Here is a 14,102-nt window from a genome sequence, read left to right as displayed (position 1 = left end):
TGCCTTGTTTGGATTTTTTTTAAACTGGAGCCAATGCTCTATTGCGCAATTTCCCGTTGCACTTGGCTAATGTGGGTAAGCCTCATTTACAAATGCACGCTGCATCAACTTGTGTGTACAATACTATATACATTTATAAATAACAATCATCATCATCATCATCATCATAATAATAATAAATCAGACCACATGCCCAACATCAGTGCCAATCCTCCCTGTTGATGTGGCCAATACACACACAGATTTAAGGTAATTTAAATTCCAGCCTGCAGCCTAGTTTTCTTTGGCCTGGGTGATCCTGGAAAAATATGATTGAAATGGACTATTGTACAGCATTGCTTCCACACTATTTGAAGTTTCACAGCATACCTGTAGAGCAGCGACCAGAAATGCACACCACACACCAGCGCAAGTCACACAATTAACTAAACACAACAAGCTTTTTTCCTTTATCTGAATACTTACAAGCAGTATAAAGTATCAGAAAGCAATACTTGAGTAAAAGTACAAGTATCGTACTAGAAAAAGACTTTGGTAGAAGTGAAAGTTACCATTTACAATATTACTCAAGTAAAAGTCTTAAAGTATCTGATATTTACTGTACTTAAGTATCAAACGTTATTTTCTGATATTTAATGTACTTAAGTATTTGAAGTAAAAGTAAAAAGAAAAATTTCAGTGATTTTCGGTAGGCATAAGAGTAAGGGCGGTTCTAGGGTTTCATCTTTAGGATGAAACGTTTAGCCCTGAGTGAGAATTTAAAAAAAGTTTTATATTATATATTATATGACTATATAGTAAGCCAAAAGTGATGGTATTATTAAATGGCAAAAGTGGACACCAAATTTTTATGCATGATGCCAGTCTTGAATCAAATCAGTTCATGTATGTGTGCATTCTCTACAGTGTGTCTAATTAATGCAGTCATTAATAAAAAAAAATATTCACAAGACAAAGACCAAATCAATAAATGTTATTTTTATTTAGTATTGAATGAATGGGGCACGGTGGGGCACGGTGGCTTAGTGGTTAGCACGTTCGCCTCACACCTCCAGGGTTGGGGGTTCGATTCCCGCCTCCGCCTTGTGTGTGTGGAGTTTGCATGTTCTCGGGGGTTTCCTCCGGGTACTCCGGTTTCCTCCCCCGGTCCAAAGACATGCATGGTAGGTTGATTGGCATCTCTGGAAAATTGTCCGTAGTGCGTGAGTGAATGAGAGTGTGTGTGTGTGCCCTGCGATGGGTTGGCACTCCATCCAGGGTGTATCCTGCCTTGATGCCCGATGACGCCTGAGATAGGCACAGGCTCCCCGTGACCCGAGGTAGTTCGGATAAGCGGTAGAAAATGAGAGAGAGAGAGAGTGAATTGTTTGCATTAATATTTTGTTTGTGCTATCAACTCTGGTAATAAGAATAGTGAAATTTCACTGCTTTTGGTTGCCGTCTTTGCGGCTTTCCGCCGATTAACGTTATAGATAAATGCCTCCAGCTCTGACTGCGCGTGCACGCTGCGCGTGTCTGTGCTTCTCCGTAGAGCGTGCGGATGTGCGTAACGCAATCTAGGAGCAGTGGTTCGCCAAACCTCCCTTATTGCAGTCGCACACATTTCTTCTGATTTTATTTTGTAGTAACGAGTAACGAACATGCTTAGTGGAAATATAACGGAGTAAAAGTATACATTTTATCTAGGAAATGTAGTGGAGTAAAATTGAAAGTTGACATAAATTTAAATAGCAAAGTAAAGTACAGATACGTGAAATTTCTACTTAAGTACAGTAACGAAGTATTTGTACTCCGTTACATTACAACACTGCTTACCAGATAGATAGATAGATAGATAGATAGATAGATAGATAGATAGATAGATAGATAGATAGATACTGTAGATACACACATACATACATACATACATACATACATACATATCAGAGATGGGGGACTCGAGTCATATGACTTGACTCGAGTCGGACTTAAGTGCAAATTTGAGACTTGAGACTTGCTTGACAAATATTAAAAAAAGACTCGACTTGACTTTGACTTGGCATTCATGACTTGAGACTTGACTCTGACTTGGGTTAAATGACTCGAAATAACTTGTTTTTACTTTTTTTTTCTTTTTTTTTAATTTTGTTTTTGAACGCACGCAAGAGCGTAATCTAACCACGTGACGCAGCAGGCAAGCAGAGGGAGCGCGCGCACTAACTAATAAACTTTAACAGTCGTGACGACACATGGAAGGCGTGACACCAAAAATAATTAAGATCGGGTACCGGGATTTTGGCAAGTAAGAGCGGTACGAGTAACGGCCATCCCTGCATCAATGCACCTGTTGAACGTGTATTCAGCCATGGTGGGGTGATAATGCGACCACATCGCTCACAATTGAGTGACAAAGTTCTATCAAATTTAATTTTTTGCAAGTACAATGTAGTGTAATTGTTTATGTGGAAATGTCAGCTTTTTTGCAATACCACTTATAGTGCTTTAAGTGAAAAGCTTATGGATCGTTTATGGGGATGCACATATATATATAAAAAAAACCTAAATATAAAAATAAAAAAACCTCAGAGTTACAAGCACAGCCATATTCTTGTCTCGCATGCACACACATTCAATTTAAAGGGATAGTTTCATTAGCCCCATTCACTTGTATAGTATTCTTACTATAATTCTATGTAATGGGGCTCATGAATGGTTTGGTTACAAACATTCCTCAAAATATCTACGTGTGTTCATCAAAACAAAGAAATTTATACAGGTTTGTAACATCATGAGGGTGAGAAAATGATGAAAGAATTTTCATTTTTAGGTGAACTATCCCTTTAATATTAATAAATTACACTCACTCCAATCATTCTCTCTCTCTCTCTCTCTCTCTCTCTCTCTCTCTCGCTCTCTCTCTCCAATAGTTAATTCACTTCAAGGTTTGTGTGATTCAATAATTTACATTTTTTGATTGACGTGATTGATTGTTGTTGTTATTCTGTTGTTAAAAAGGAAGGATCTAATTTAAGGATGTGTTCATGTCCCATTAAAAGGGAATGCCTGTTCAAAAAATGCTATTTGGTTGCATAGAAACCATTGTACTTTTTTATATATACTTTTCCATGTTCTTCTGCCATGTTTGAGGCATATTGAAACTTTTCATGCTTTTATGTTGGCCTTATTTCAGCTACATTTACATCTTATTCTTTGTAGTTTTGATTTTTATTCATTTTTAGATTTTTATTGTATTTACAACTCACCTGTATGTGGACACCTTTTAAAAATAAATGCATATAATAATTTTTTGTTGCAAATAAAACTCTCATAGTCCATAAATACTGTAGATTTAACTTTGTTTAATATATACATTTAGTTAAATCATCAAACATCTGTATGACTTGCCAGTGACTTGTTTGACTCAAGCTACAACTTGACTTGAATTGCTTGACATAAAGCAGTGAATTGACTTGACTTGACTCTCACAAAAATTGACAGACTTGCTTGAGACTTGAAGGTTAAGACGAGACTTACTTGTGACTTGTACATGTGTGACTTACTCCCACCTCTGATACATATTCATGCAGTTATCTAATCGTGTGGCAGAAGTGCAGCACATAAAATGCAGATACAGATCAAGAGCTTTAGTTATTGTTTAGATCAATCATCAGAATGGGGGAAAAAATGTGATCTCTGTGATTTTAACCATGAGATAGATGCAGGTGACACATGGGCTGGTTTGAGTTTTTACAAACTTTTGCTCTCCTGGAAATTTCATACATAGCAGTCTCTAGAGTTTACAGCGTATGGTACAAAAAGCATAATGTGAACGAAAGGTCTGAAAGCTGAAACACCCTGTAGATGAGAGAGCTCAGTGTTCTAATCAGACAGGAAGTCTATACTACTGTAACTCAACTAAATAAACTCAAATAAGCCAACGTGATAATTCCGTTCTGCTGGGGTTAGATTGCGAGAGACGGCAACCACAGGGTGCATTTTAGGCTTCTCCACAAAACGCCGGCATGGTCAGCAGTTGTGATATTGTGAAATTTGCGATACCCAGGAAACGTTGCAGCTCCTTTAGGTTTGGCCATGATGTTATGATGTAACCGAGAAATGCGATGGTTCCCTGATGGAATTCACACTTTTCACATTTTACATACAGCTGGGTGTCTATCAGGTGGCAGAGGACACATTTGTGAGAATTTCACGAGGTGGTGTGGTGTTGTCATGGAAGGCTTGGACAATACCCAGGTTTTGTTTATGTCTAGTCCCATGTGTTTTTGTTTATGTTTTGTGTTCCTGTGATCCTTATCCCATTCCTGTATCTGCACACCGCTAATTACCTTCCCTATTTATACCTGCAGTCTTGTGTTTTCTGAGTCCTTGTCACCCGGTCACCCCGTCCGTCTTTCATCTCTGCATTTGGGTCCAGAGTTTGTTCCAACGGAGGCACCATACACATGACAGAAACATGGGACAGTACATGAACAAAACCTGCCTGAACTCTATCTGGTGTTCCAGCAGAGAAATGTCCAAGCCATCCATGACAGTTGTATTTAGGCAGGATGCTGGTCTGAGTGCTGGACTCTGGGCTCTCCATTGAGGCAGGAGAGAAACCATTGAATGAGCTACTTGTCTGGCCAGGACAGCAGAGTATTGTAAAGGAGTGGAGTGGAGGTTTTGGATCTGCCGGGTGACAATGACATTTTCATGGACATGCAGACATACATGCAGGCAACACTGACAACCCAAAACCAGGAGTCTGTGTGAATGACAATATATATTATAAAAAATGTTTAGAAAATGTAATGATTATACAGTTATTTTTTTTTAAGTTTTATTTAAACTAAAACACGGGTCCTGTTTTTACAGACACTCTTTAGTCTCACGTTTCTTGACAAACTCGACTGACAATAAGCACATATTTGAGCTTGTAAAATATTTATTTCATATAAATAATAAATATAAAAACATTCACGTTGTTCAATGTGCAAATACTTTCTATTATATTTACCAAACAGACAAAAAGATTAAAATGCAAAACGAGACATTAACTAACTTATCATTTTTTAGCTGTTGTATTGAAACCCTTCAGAGACATTAATGGTAAACATGGTAATTAAACAAGTGCAACCAAAGCGTCGGTATTGAATTTGACTTTGGAATAAGGCATGATTCAGATGGGATGGGAAATTTTCAGCATGTTTACCAAGTTTACTTAGTGCTTTAAAGGAGCGCCCCCTTGTGGAGAATCAAGAGCGTGTTAAAGTACAATTTTAAAAAAAAGGCCCAAAAAAGGATGTATTTCCTTATCCAGTTGAGGAAGTTTAACCTCAGCCGTCATCGAGTCTGTTCTGGGCACATGAATAACTGTCTGGTTTGGCTCAGCTACAAAATCAAACATCAGAAGACTGCTGAAAGGATTATTGTGTTCCCCTGCCCACCCTTTAAAAACTTTATATATCCATAGTGAGGAAAATGGCTCATAAAATCACTCTGGATCCCTCACATCCAAGTCGTCCACTTGTTCAACGTTTAGCATCTTGCCGGCGCTACAGATCCACAAATACCAGCACAACCAGGCATAAGAACAGTTTCTTCCCCTAGGCAATCTATCTCATGAACAGTTAAATGTTCCCCCAATGTGCAATAATCTTATATTTATTTGCATAGCCGATCGGCCCTATACGCTCACTACGCAAGTTGCGTAGGGCCCCACAAATTACGCAAGGCCCCGCCTCCCCCTGCCTCGTTTTACAGCGCATGTTAATGTTTACTGTGTAGATGACAATATGAAGCGGAGCTATCCATCTGGCCATGTAAAGAGGAAAAAGAAACAAAATGAGAGTTAAATGCGAGAACAGCCATCAGGCAAACTTGTGTTCTCTTCAAGTTTGATGTCAGCAAGAGCAAATAACAGTAAAGTTAAGTTGATGTGATTCTGTCTCTAGTCTCTATCTGACTAGCTAAATTAGCAGTGCTGCAGTGCAAGTGTGAATGTGTGGCAAATGGTTTACATGGCTCACGGGTCAGGTAGGAGGGCCCCTTAGCAGAATTTTGCTTAGGGCCCCAGGGAGGTCAAGATCGGCTCTGTTTATTTGTTACCACCTTAGTGCATCCCTGCATCTCATTCTATTCTATTCTATTCTATTCTATTCTATTCTATTCTATTCTATAGCACACCTGTATATACAATTTATTTCTTTTTCAACTTGTTTTTTAATTTGTTTGTCTATTTCTATCTACATGTGTATTTATATTTTTATATTTTTATACAACTTATTTTTGCAATTAAATGCATGTATAACAACTTTCATCTACAGAACAGTCTCTTACACTAAAATCACAGGGGGAACAGAGAAACCAAAGCGAAAGCTATAATTATCAAGCATATATAACTTCTTATAAGCCAACAGGGACCTTAAAGTATGCATTTAATTGAATACTATCTTATTTATTGCGAAATATACCTTATTTTGAATAAAAACAATTACACGACGCACGAGCGGTTCAATGCAAAACATTGCGGAAAACGTCATTTTACGCATGCGCGCTAAAGAGGAAACAGGAGAACTGAATTCTCCGGAACTCCTGATAGCATGAACACGCGAAATAAAGTACTGTAAAAAGCATAATAAGATTTTGTGTTTGAGTTCATGTAAGTAATACAAATTTTACCCATGAGTTAGAAACGGGTGCAAAAAAAGCCTTCTATTTCCCAGGTCTATTTGATTCTTTACAATGTAGTCGATAAACAAATGCTGTAATCTCCTGGATCACTGCGAGCTGGTCTATGGTTACGTCACATTTTAGAGCTGTTTTACTAGTATATAATATACCTATTAGACGTGTAAACTGGCCAATGACTTACAGTAATCGTATAAACATCATGTACAGGAAGAGTGTGGTTTTTGTTTTTTTCATTTCCTGAATTGAAACCGAAAGTTTGATTATTTTTAACCGTTTAGTATTTGGTTCTAGGTTATATTACGATTACGAATGGCTAAAATAAACCTGTTCTTTTTTGTTAATATTTACAGGACTAGACTCAGCTAAAAGTTCTGTTATAACACTGAGGACAGGTGTTATTAACCCACGAGGCCAAGGACTTCGAGATGACTTCTCTGTTTCTACACAAGAAAAGAATGGGTCATTCAGAAAGCAGACCAGTGGTGAGTTGTTTATTTATACATTAGTCTGTTGCTTTTTGATTGTGACTAGGACAAGGATATGACATTTCACCAAAGAACATGACTTAACTTGTATACCGAAATACAGTTGAATATAACAGAACAATGTATGAATAAAATAACTATTTACATACACACCAAAGGTGGTCTACATGTAGGCCTAGGCCTATTTCCTACATCCTATGCCTTTTACTTTTGTTGCAAGCTTTTGTTGTACTTTGTTGCTGCTTGCTTCGCAGATTTGAGCAACTTTGCAGAAACCTCAACCTCATAGCGCTCTGTGTCAATGAATTTGTTTATCTTGCAAGACAGATTCACAAGTGTATGCTGAGACATCTCACTCCTAAATTCTGTCTTGATGTGATGCACAATGCTGAATGCTCTTTCCACATCACAGTTAGAATTTGGCAGCACCAGTAGCACCTTCATCAGCTGAAAGATCTCCCTGAATCTCAACTGCCCTGAGCTCACAGATCTTACTTTGGACAGCTTCCCCCAGAACTCATCGACTGGTAAATTCTTGTAATTTGGCACCAGTGCTTCCAGGTTAGTTGAGACATAATCCAGGATTTCTAAATGGAGTTGTTCTCTGGCATCTGCCTTCATCACATTTGGAAATCTCTCTGCCAAAGTCAGAATTTGCTCTGGTTTCACATCATCTTGGTTCTCTGGATTGACCACTGACATTTTTCAAGATTTGGTCTCTCATTGGGAACTTTTCCTTTACTTTTTGAAAGCTCCTGACATAGAATGCTCTGACATCTTTGAAGAATTGCTTTTGTCTTGTGAGTGGAAAGCGCTTCCTCATTTAGCAAAGGCCTCCTTGTCAAGAACCCAACAGAAAGTTCTTCATCTGGACAATGAATTTCAGGGTTGCTCACATCTATCTCTTGCAATTTCAGTTCTCTCAATACCTTTGGCACAATAAATCTGCTTGCTATGTCATGGAGGAGTTCTTCCACACCGTCATTTAACTTGAAAATGACGGTGCTTTTGTACTCTCTGCTGGGCTACATTGCAAAAGTCCTGAAACTTCTTAAAGTCTTCTCTTCTTTTGTGAACTTTTCTCAAAGTAGTAGTAGATTTCAATTATTAATTCCTCAGGTGACATTGAGAGCTCTTTAGAAGCAGTTTTTGCACATATGTTAATCAAGTGACTTGGACTGCCAACACTGTATATATAAGGTGCCTGTGCTTTCATTCTTGATAAGACAAAGTTGTTTTTACCAATCATGACATTGCAGTTGTCACTGCTGAATCCTACGCTATTAGACCATTCAAGGCCTTTTTCATGCATGGATGATGCAATGCAGTTGAATATGTTGCCAGCTTTGGCATCATTGCATGTCTACAAATCCAACTCTCACCTTATCCTGTGCTTCACTGTAGTACCTGACTAAAATGGCACACTCCTCACACATGATGTCATTGCTTTCATCAACCATAATACTGTATGGCCTTTTTTCTGTCTGGATTAACTTGTACAAATCCTCTGAACATTCAGGTTCCAGTGCCAGGTTCATCATAGCTGCCGTTTTAGTGGAAGTGCAGGCATAATTTTTTGCAATCTCAGAGTCTGGAAACATTTTCCTAAATAACTTGCCTGGTGTGCCTACACACATGGAATGGCAGGTTATGTTCCACAATGAAAGATGTGAAATACACCTCAGCTGTAGTCACCTTCTCAGTGAGACTATCTGAATGGAGGAACTGAGATATATTGGAGCAGCCTTCCCTGCACGTAGCCTCCCTAACATGTTGTGGTCCCTAAAATATATAAAATCATAATATATCATTTCTATAGGCCTATGCAATTATTGGTAACACTGTATTGGTAATGTATTAACTAACATGAACTAACCATGAGCAGTACATTTGTTAATCTTTGTTAATGTTAGTTAATAAAAATACAGTTGTTTATGGTTTGGTCATGTTAGTTCACAGTGCATTAACTAATGTTAACAAGATTTGAATAATGTATTAGTAAATGTTCAAAGTAACATTAACAAAGATAAATTAATGCTTTATAAGTGCAGTTCATTATTAGTTCGTGTTAACTAATGTAGTAAACTAATGTTAACTAATGAACCTTATTGTAAAGTGTTACCCAATTATTTGTTAATTATATTAAAATATGTAGATCACTTTTACTATTTATATAAGCTGAAGATGAAATGAAACTTGTTGAAGTCACGTCAACATGTCTTTTACAATCATTTACCCCGCCATGTGCAATGCTTAAGTCAATGTTACAAAGTTTACAGCGTGCAACATTGTCATTATGTTTAACGCTTATAAGACAGGGGGACACTTTCGTGTATTCTGGCGTAAAATGTGTCTTATACTGTGGTTTTTTTGGGGCACTCTGCCATGGGCCATGATGGCGCTCCTGTTTCTAGATAAAACTGATTAATTCGGTTCGGGAGAAGAGATAAAAGCCCGACCACACTGACAATTGATTGATTGACTTACTGAAACAGGCCAATCAGGATGCGCTCTGTTTACATGCGCTTAATGGCGCACACATGCAAGGTCTCTAGCTCCCCCTCCCTCTCTGCCGTGCGCGCGCTACAAGGTTTGGCACGCAGTCTATGTCGCGCATGCGCGCTCTTGCTCACCTGCTCTAGATTCCGGGAGATTTTAACTAATATGCGGGCATCAGGGAGCCGCTATCAATATGCGGGAGACTCCCGGAACTTACAGGAGACTTGGGATGTCTGGACTAGGTTATGGTCATCATCCAATGATTCTTTGCCTCCAGAATGTATTCACCACTTGAATATTGTGAATCTTTCTCTTTACTGTGTTGCAAGATAAAATTTAAGTATGTTGTATTGATATTCTGTACAGAAATAAAATTACTTTTAAAATTTAAAAGTATTTAGATTTAAAAAAAAAAAAAAAAAAATCTATGAATCGATAATCTTGATGGTCAGGCCAAGCCAAATTTTGACTAGTGGTTATTGTGGCTTGACATTTATTTCATTTGAAAAGTATGTTCTGCTTAGTGACATACAGCTGAAACCTAGATATACATGGGGGAAGAACCACAACGGTGGTTATAAAGTTAGTAAACAAGCTGTTCTTGCAATTTTTAGAAACTGTATTACCCTGATGCACTTGTTATAAAAGCCCCTGAGAACTGTGCTTAGGGATCTGTGTAGGTGAAACCTTTTTATTTATTTATTTTTAAATAAATAAAATAAAATAAACAAAAAATAAACAACTTTCTACTTATTCTATGGCTCATGAATAAATAGTTTTATCTACTAGAATCTCCAGAACAAAACAGATTTTTAGTCGGATGTAAAAAACAGATTTTGATTGTAGTCTGGGCTTTGGCTCAGTTATTCCACAACATAAGCTTTTTTTTATTCATTTCCATTCATTTGTATTTTCACCCTTTGTGTTAGATCATTGTACATACATTTTTACAAATTTCTGTATTGCTGGAACAGGTTCTTCTCAGGAGTTTGCTTATATTAGCTCCGTCTATGTTGCTCTTGATGGCAAGATGATTTTCATTTCCTCCTGCTAAAAGATATTTTTGTTTCCTGCTCCTATAAATGTTTAATAATCTTGAAGCTTCACAAACTGTCACCAGGTCCTTGTGACAGCAGGACTAATCTCATGACATTTTTGCAAATACAGCAAATGAGAAAAAATCACTGGGGAATGAATACTTTCTGGATGTAAATATTTGGCCGACTTGTGTTCACCTGAAATGTAATGTTATTTTTCTTGTTGTGACCACAGTGGCCATCTCTTCCTCTTGCTATTATTGAGGAAATTTTTCTAAACCTGCCTGGCCAGCAAGTGATTTGTGTGTGCCGCCTGGTGTGTTCTGAGTGGAAGTCGGTGGTGGACAGCACTGCGTTTTGGAGAAAGCGATGCCGTAGCGAAGGACTCAAGCCTCTCACTATCCACAAAGTCCCAAGACATTGGCAGATGACTTATTTTCTATGTAAAATGAGACGGAATCTGTTGAAGAACCCCAATGCGGATGGTGAGCAAAAATCAATTAAGATTAAACATTTTTTTCCTTGTAACTGTGATATGGTTTGGAAAATGTCTGTATGTATACTGACACTGTTTGATTAAAAAGTTAGGATGTGTAAAAAATAACTATAGTTGATATAATATCAGAAATGTTTTTTCATCTAGAAGGCTTTGCTGGCTGGAAAATCGAAGAAAATGGAGGTGATGGATGGATTAAAGATTGTATTTTTGTACCTCATCCAGATGAGACTGTAACAAAATGCTTTGTTACCTCTTATGAGTAAGATTCATTTTGTATTTATACAACATTTATATTATTTTATACAAAGGAAACACCGCCTCCTTTGTTTCTTCTACATTCTTGTTACCTGGTGATGTACAAACATGAATGGATTGAGTAGCCCATAGCCAACTGTGAAGTATTTAATAAAAAATGAAGATGTGCAACTATTATTTTACATCTAAGACCTGCTGTCTATACGCAATTATTAACTGTGCTTCATATAACAGGCAATGCAAAAAGAGTCAGCTGATCAACCTAGAAGAAGAAGGGTACAGTCCTGCAATTATGGATGAAATACAGCCTGACATTGTGATATCAGATTGGTGAGTCTTTGTTCAGCTTTTGTCTATTATTTTCTGAATAAGAATAAATATTTTAAACTTTCCTCTTGTCAAATAATTAATTTAGGCTTATTTGCCCAGGTATGCTCCACGGTGGGACTGTGGCAGTGAATATCAAATTCAAATCGAGTTACTCAATCACCAGAAGAGGACTGTCCAGTCATTTGTGTCAGCACCTGTGTTTTTTCCTCAATGGAATGATCAGAAATGGGAAGAGGTTAGTTACTTTTATTTGTTCCCATGCAAACTCCAGGAGATAGTTGCACGATTTACATATTCTCTCTCTCATCTCTCTCTCACTCATTTTCTACCGCTTATCCGAACTACCTCTGGTCACGGGGAGCCTGTGCCTATCCCAGGCGTCATCGGGCATCAAGGCAGGATACACCCTGGACGGAGTGCCAACCCATCACAGGGCACACACACACTCTCATTCACTCACGCAATCACACACTACGGACAATTTTCCAGAGATGCCAATCAACCTACCATGCATGTCTTTGGACCGGGGGAGGAAACCGGAGTACCCCGGAGGAAACCCCCGAGGCACGGGGAGAACATGCAAACTCCACACACACAAGGCGGAGGCGGGAATCGAACCCCAACCCTGGAGGTGTGAGGCGAACGTGCTAACCACTAAGCCACCGTGCCCCCCTGATTTACATATTCAATAAACAAAATGTTATTAACTTAGAAAAAAATCTTTGTTACTCCCTTTAAACGGCATTTTAATGATTCCACATGATTAGCTCGTTTTGCTAGGTGTGCACATGGATCAGACCATTAATCAGTCTGTTGATATTGTAAGTCTTGTGTCATACCTACCAAGCCACTGCAATATTTCTCTGTAAATTTGTGTGCTTGTAGTTTCGTGGTTTGCACGCAGCAAAAGGTGTACAGGTTTATTGCTACATTTGTTGTATATTATTTATAGCAGATTATTGTTTTAGTAAATTTTTTTTTTGGATTGTATCTTAAAATCATAATTTTTACCCTATATGCTGATACTTTAGCTACACTGTTATTTCTTTACTGGATATTTTCAATATGGATTTTTTTAGCAGTTTTTTTAATATAAGATGTCTATAACTTGCTGTTGTTTTATTTTAGATGACATATACCTTTAAGGACTATGGACCTGGTGTTCGATTTATCCGTTTTAAGCATGGAGGGAAGGACACACAGTACTGGGCTGGACATTATGGAATAAGGGTTACTCACAGTAGTGTGGAAATCTCCTCATAAGCATAACATAGAAATAATACAGATGATATGTAAAATGATAGTGATTAAGAAAGTGGTAGCTTAGTGGTTAAGGTGTTGGACTACTGGTCGGAAAATTGTGAGTTCAAACCCCAGGTCCAATAAGCTGCCACTTCTGAGTCTCTGAGCAAGGCTTTTAACCCTCAGTTGCGGTATAATTTGTTGATAAATGTAAGTCACTGTGGATAAGGGTGTCTGCCAAATGTCTGAATGTAAATGATTACTGCAATTATTTATACTAATATGCTTAAAATATGTCTGTGGTGTTCAATATGATGGAAAGAATATTAAACAGAGAATACTGTGAGATGTTATAAAAATGTAATCCAAATATTTATAAAATAATCAGCATAATATAATTCTTACATATAATTTGTAAAATCAGCTAAATGCATTTTTTAGATCTAAGGTAACAATCAGCAAATTTTGATCTGTGCAAAATATTAAAACATTAAAATATCATATTGGTTTCTTCCTTTTACTTTTGAAAAAATCATATTTAATGAAAATAATGCTTTAAAAGTGTAACACTCACAGACATTACTTCACTCTTGGTGAATAAACCTACCATATTTAATTTACCATAAGTATCTGCTCCCCCTACAGTAGCTGAAGCAGCATTTGACTAGAAATGTAATTAGCAATGAGCAGCGATAATGTATGTATTTCATAGATGTTTTCATTCTATATAATGTACACAGATTTGTTTATTTGTATGCTTTGTATGCTGTATGTATATATGTATATATATGTGTGTGTGTGTATATATATATATATATGTGTGTACACATATGTTTACATATTAGCTATATATATATATTTACACGTGTTTACATATTAGCTTTATATATAGCTAATATGTAAACATATGTGTAAATGTTTTTTTCTTTTTGTTATTGTTTTTCTTTTTCCTGTTTCTGCACCGTATGACAGAGAAATTTCTATTTAGAAATTTCAATCCTCTGTATGTCCTATATACATATAGCAGTATTGACAATAAAGCTGACACTGACTCTGACTCACTGACTCATAACTATAGTACAG

At 37.3% G+C, this 14,102-nt stretch overlaps 1 protein-coding gene across 5 annotated transcripts; it reads left to right on the top strand.

The window, feature by feature from the left end:
- Positions 1-5,782: 5,782 nt before the first annotated feature.
- On the top strand, positions 5,783-14,076 carry LOC132862551 (F-box only protein 6-like). 5 transcript variants are annotated; one of them, XM_060894614.1, is made up of 7 exons: positions 5,783-5,853; positions 7,023-7,154; positions 10,929-11,178; positions 11,337-11,451; positions 11,682-11,777; positions 11,877-12,012; positions 12,906-14,076. In XM_060894614.1, the coding sequence occupies exons 2-7, from the start codon at positions 7,098-7,100 to the stop codon at positions 13,038-13,040; spliced, it is 789 nt and encodes a 262-aa protein (XP_060750597.1). In that variant the 5' UTR covers positions 5,783-5,853; positions 7,023-7,097; the 3' UTR covers positions 13,041-14,076. The 5 variants fall into 5 exon arrangements, with proteins under 5 accessions (XP_060750597.1, XP_060750598.1, XP_060750595.1 ...); XM_060894615.1 differs by lacking the exon at positions 5,783-5,853 and adding an exon at positions 6,519-6,640 and having other exon boundaries at positions 11,340-11,451; XM_060894612.1 differs by lacking the exon at positions 5,783-5,853 and adding an exon at positions 6,519-6,640.
- The last annotated feature ends 26 nt before the right edge of the window (positions 14,077-14,102 follow it).

Source organism: Tachysurus vachellii, chromosome 19, assembly GCF_030014155.1.
Source record: "Tachysurus vachellii isolate PV-2020 chromosome 19, HZAU_Pvac_v1, whole genome shotgun sequence".
Classification (NCBI taxonomy): domain Eukaryota; kingdom Metazoa; phylum Chordata; class Actinopteri; order Siluriformes; family Bagridae; genus Tachysurus; species Tachysurus vachellii.
This window is presented reverse-complemented; position numbering and strand designations above follow the sequence as displayed.

Coding starts and splice junctions, on each gene's coding strand:
- LOC132862551 (XM_060894614.1), top strand. CDS start 7,098: ATGACTTCTCTGTTTCTACACAAGAAAAGAATGGGTCATTCAGAAAGC. Junction 11,452..11,681: donor TGCTTTGTTACCTCTTATGA/GTAAGATTCATT, acceptor TTCATATAACAG/GCAATGCAAAAAGAGTCAGC. Junction 12,013..12,905: donor ATGATCAGAAATGGGAAGAG/GTTAGTTACTTT, acceptor GTTTTATTTTAG/ATGACATATACCTTTAAGGA.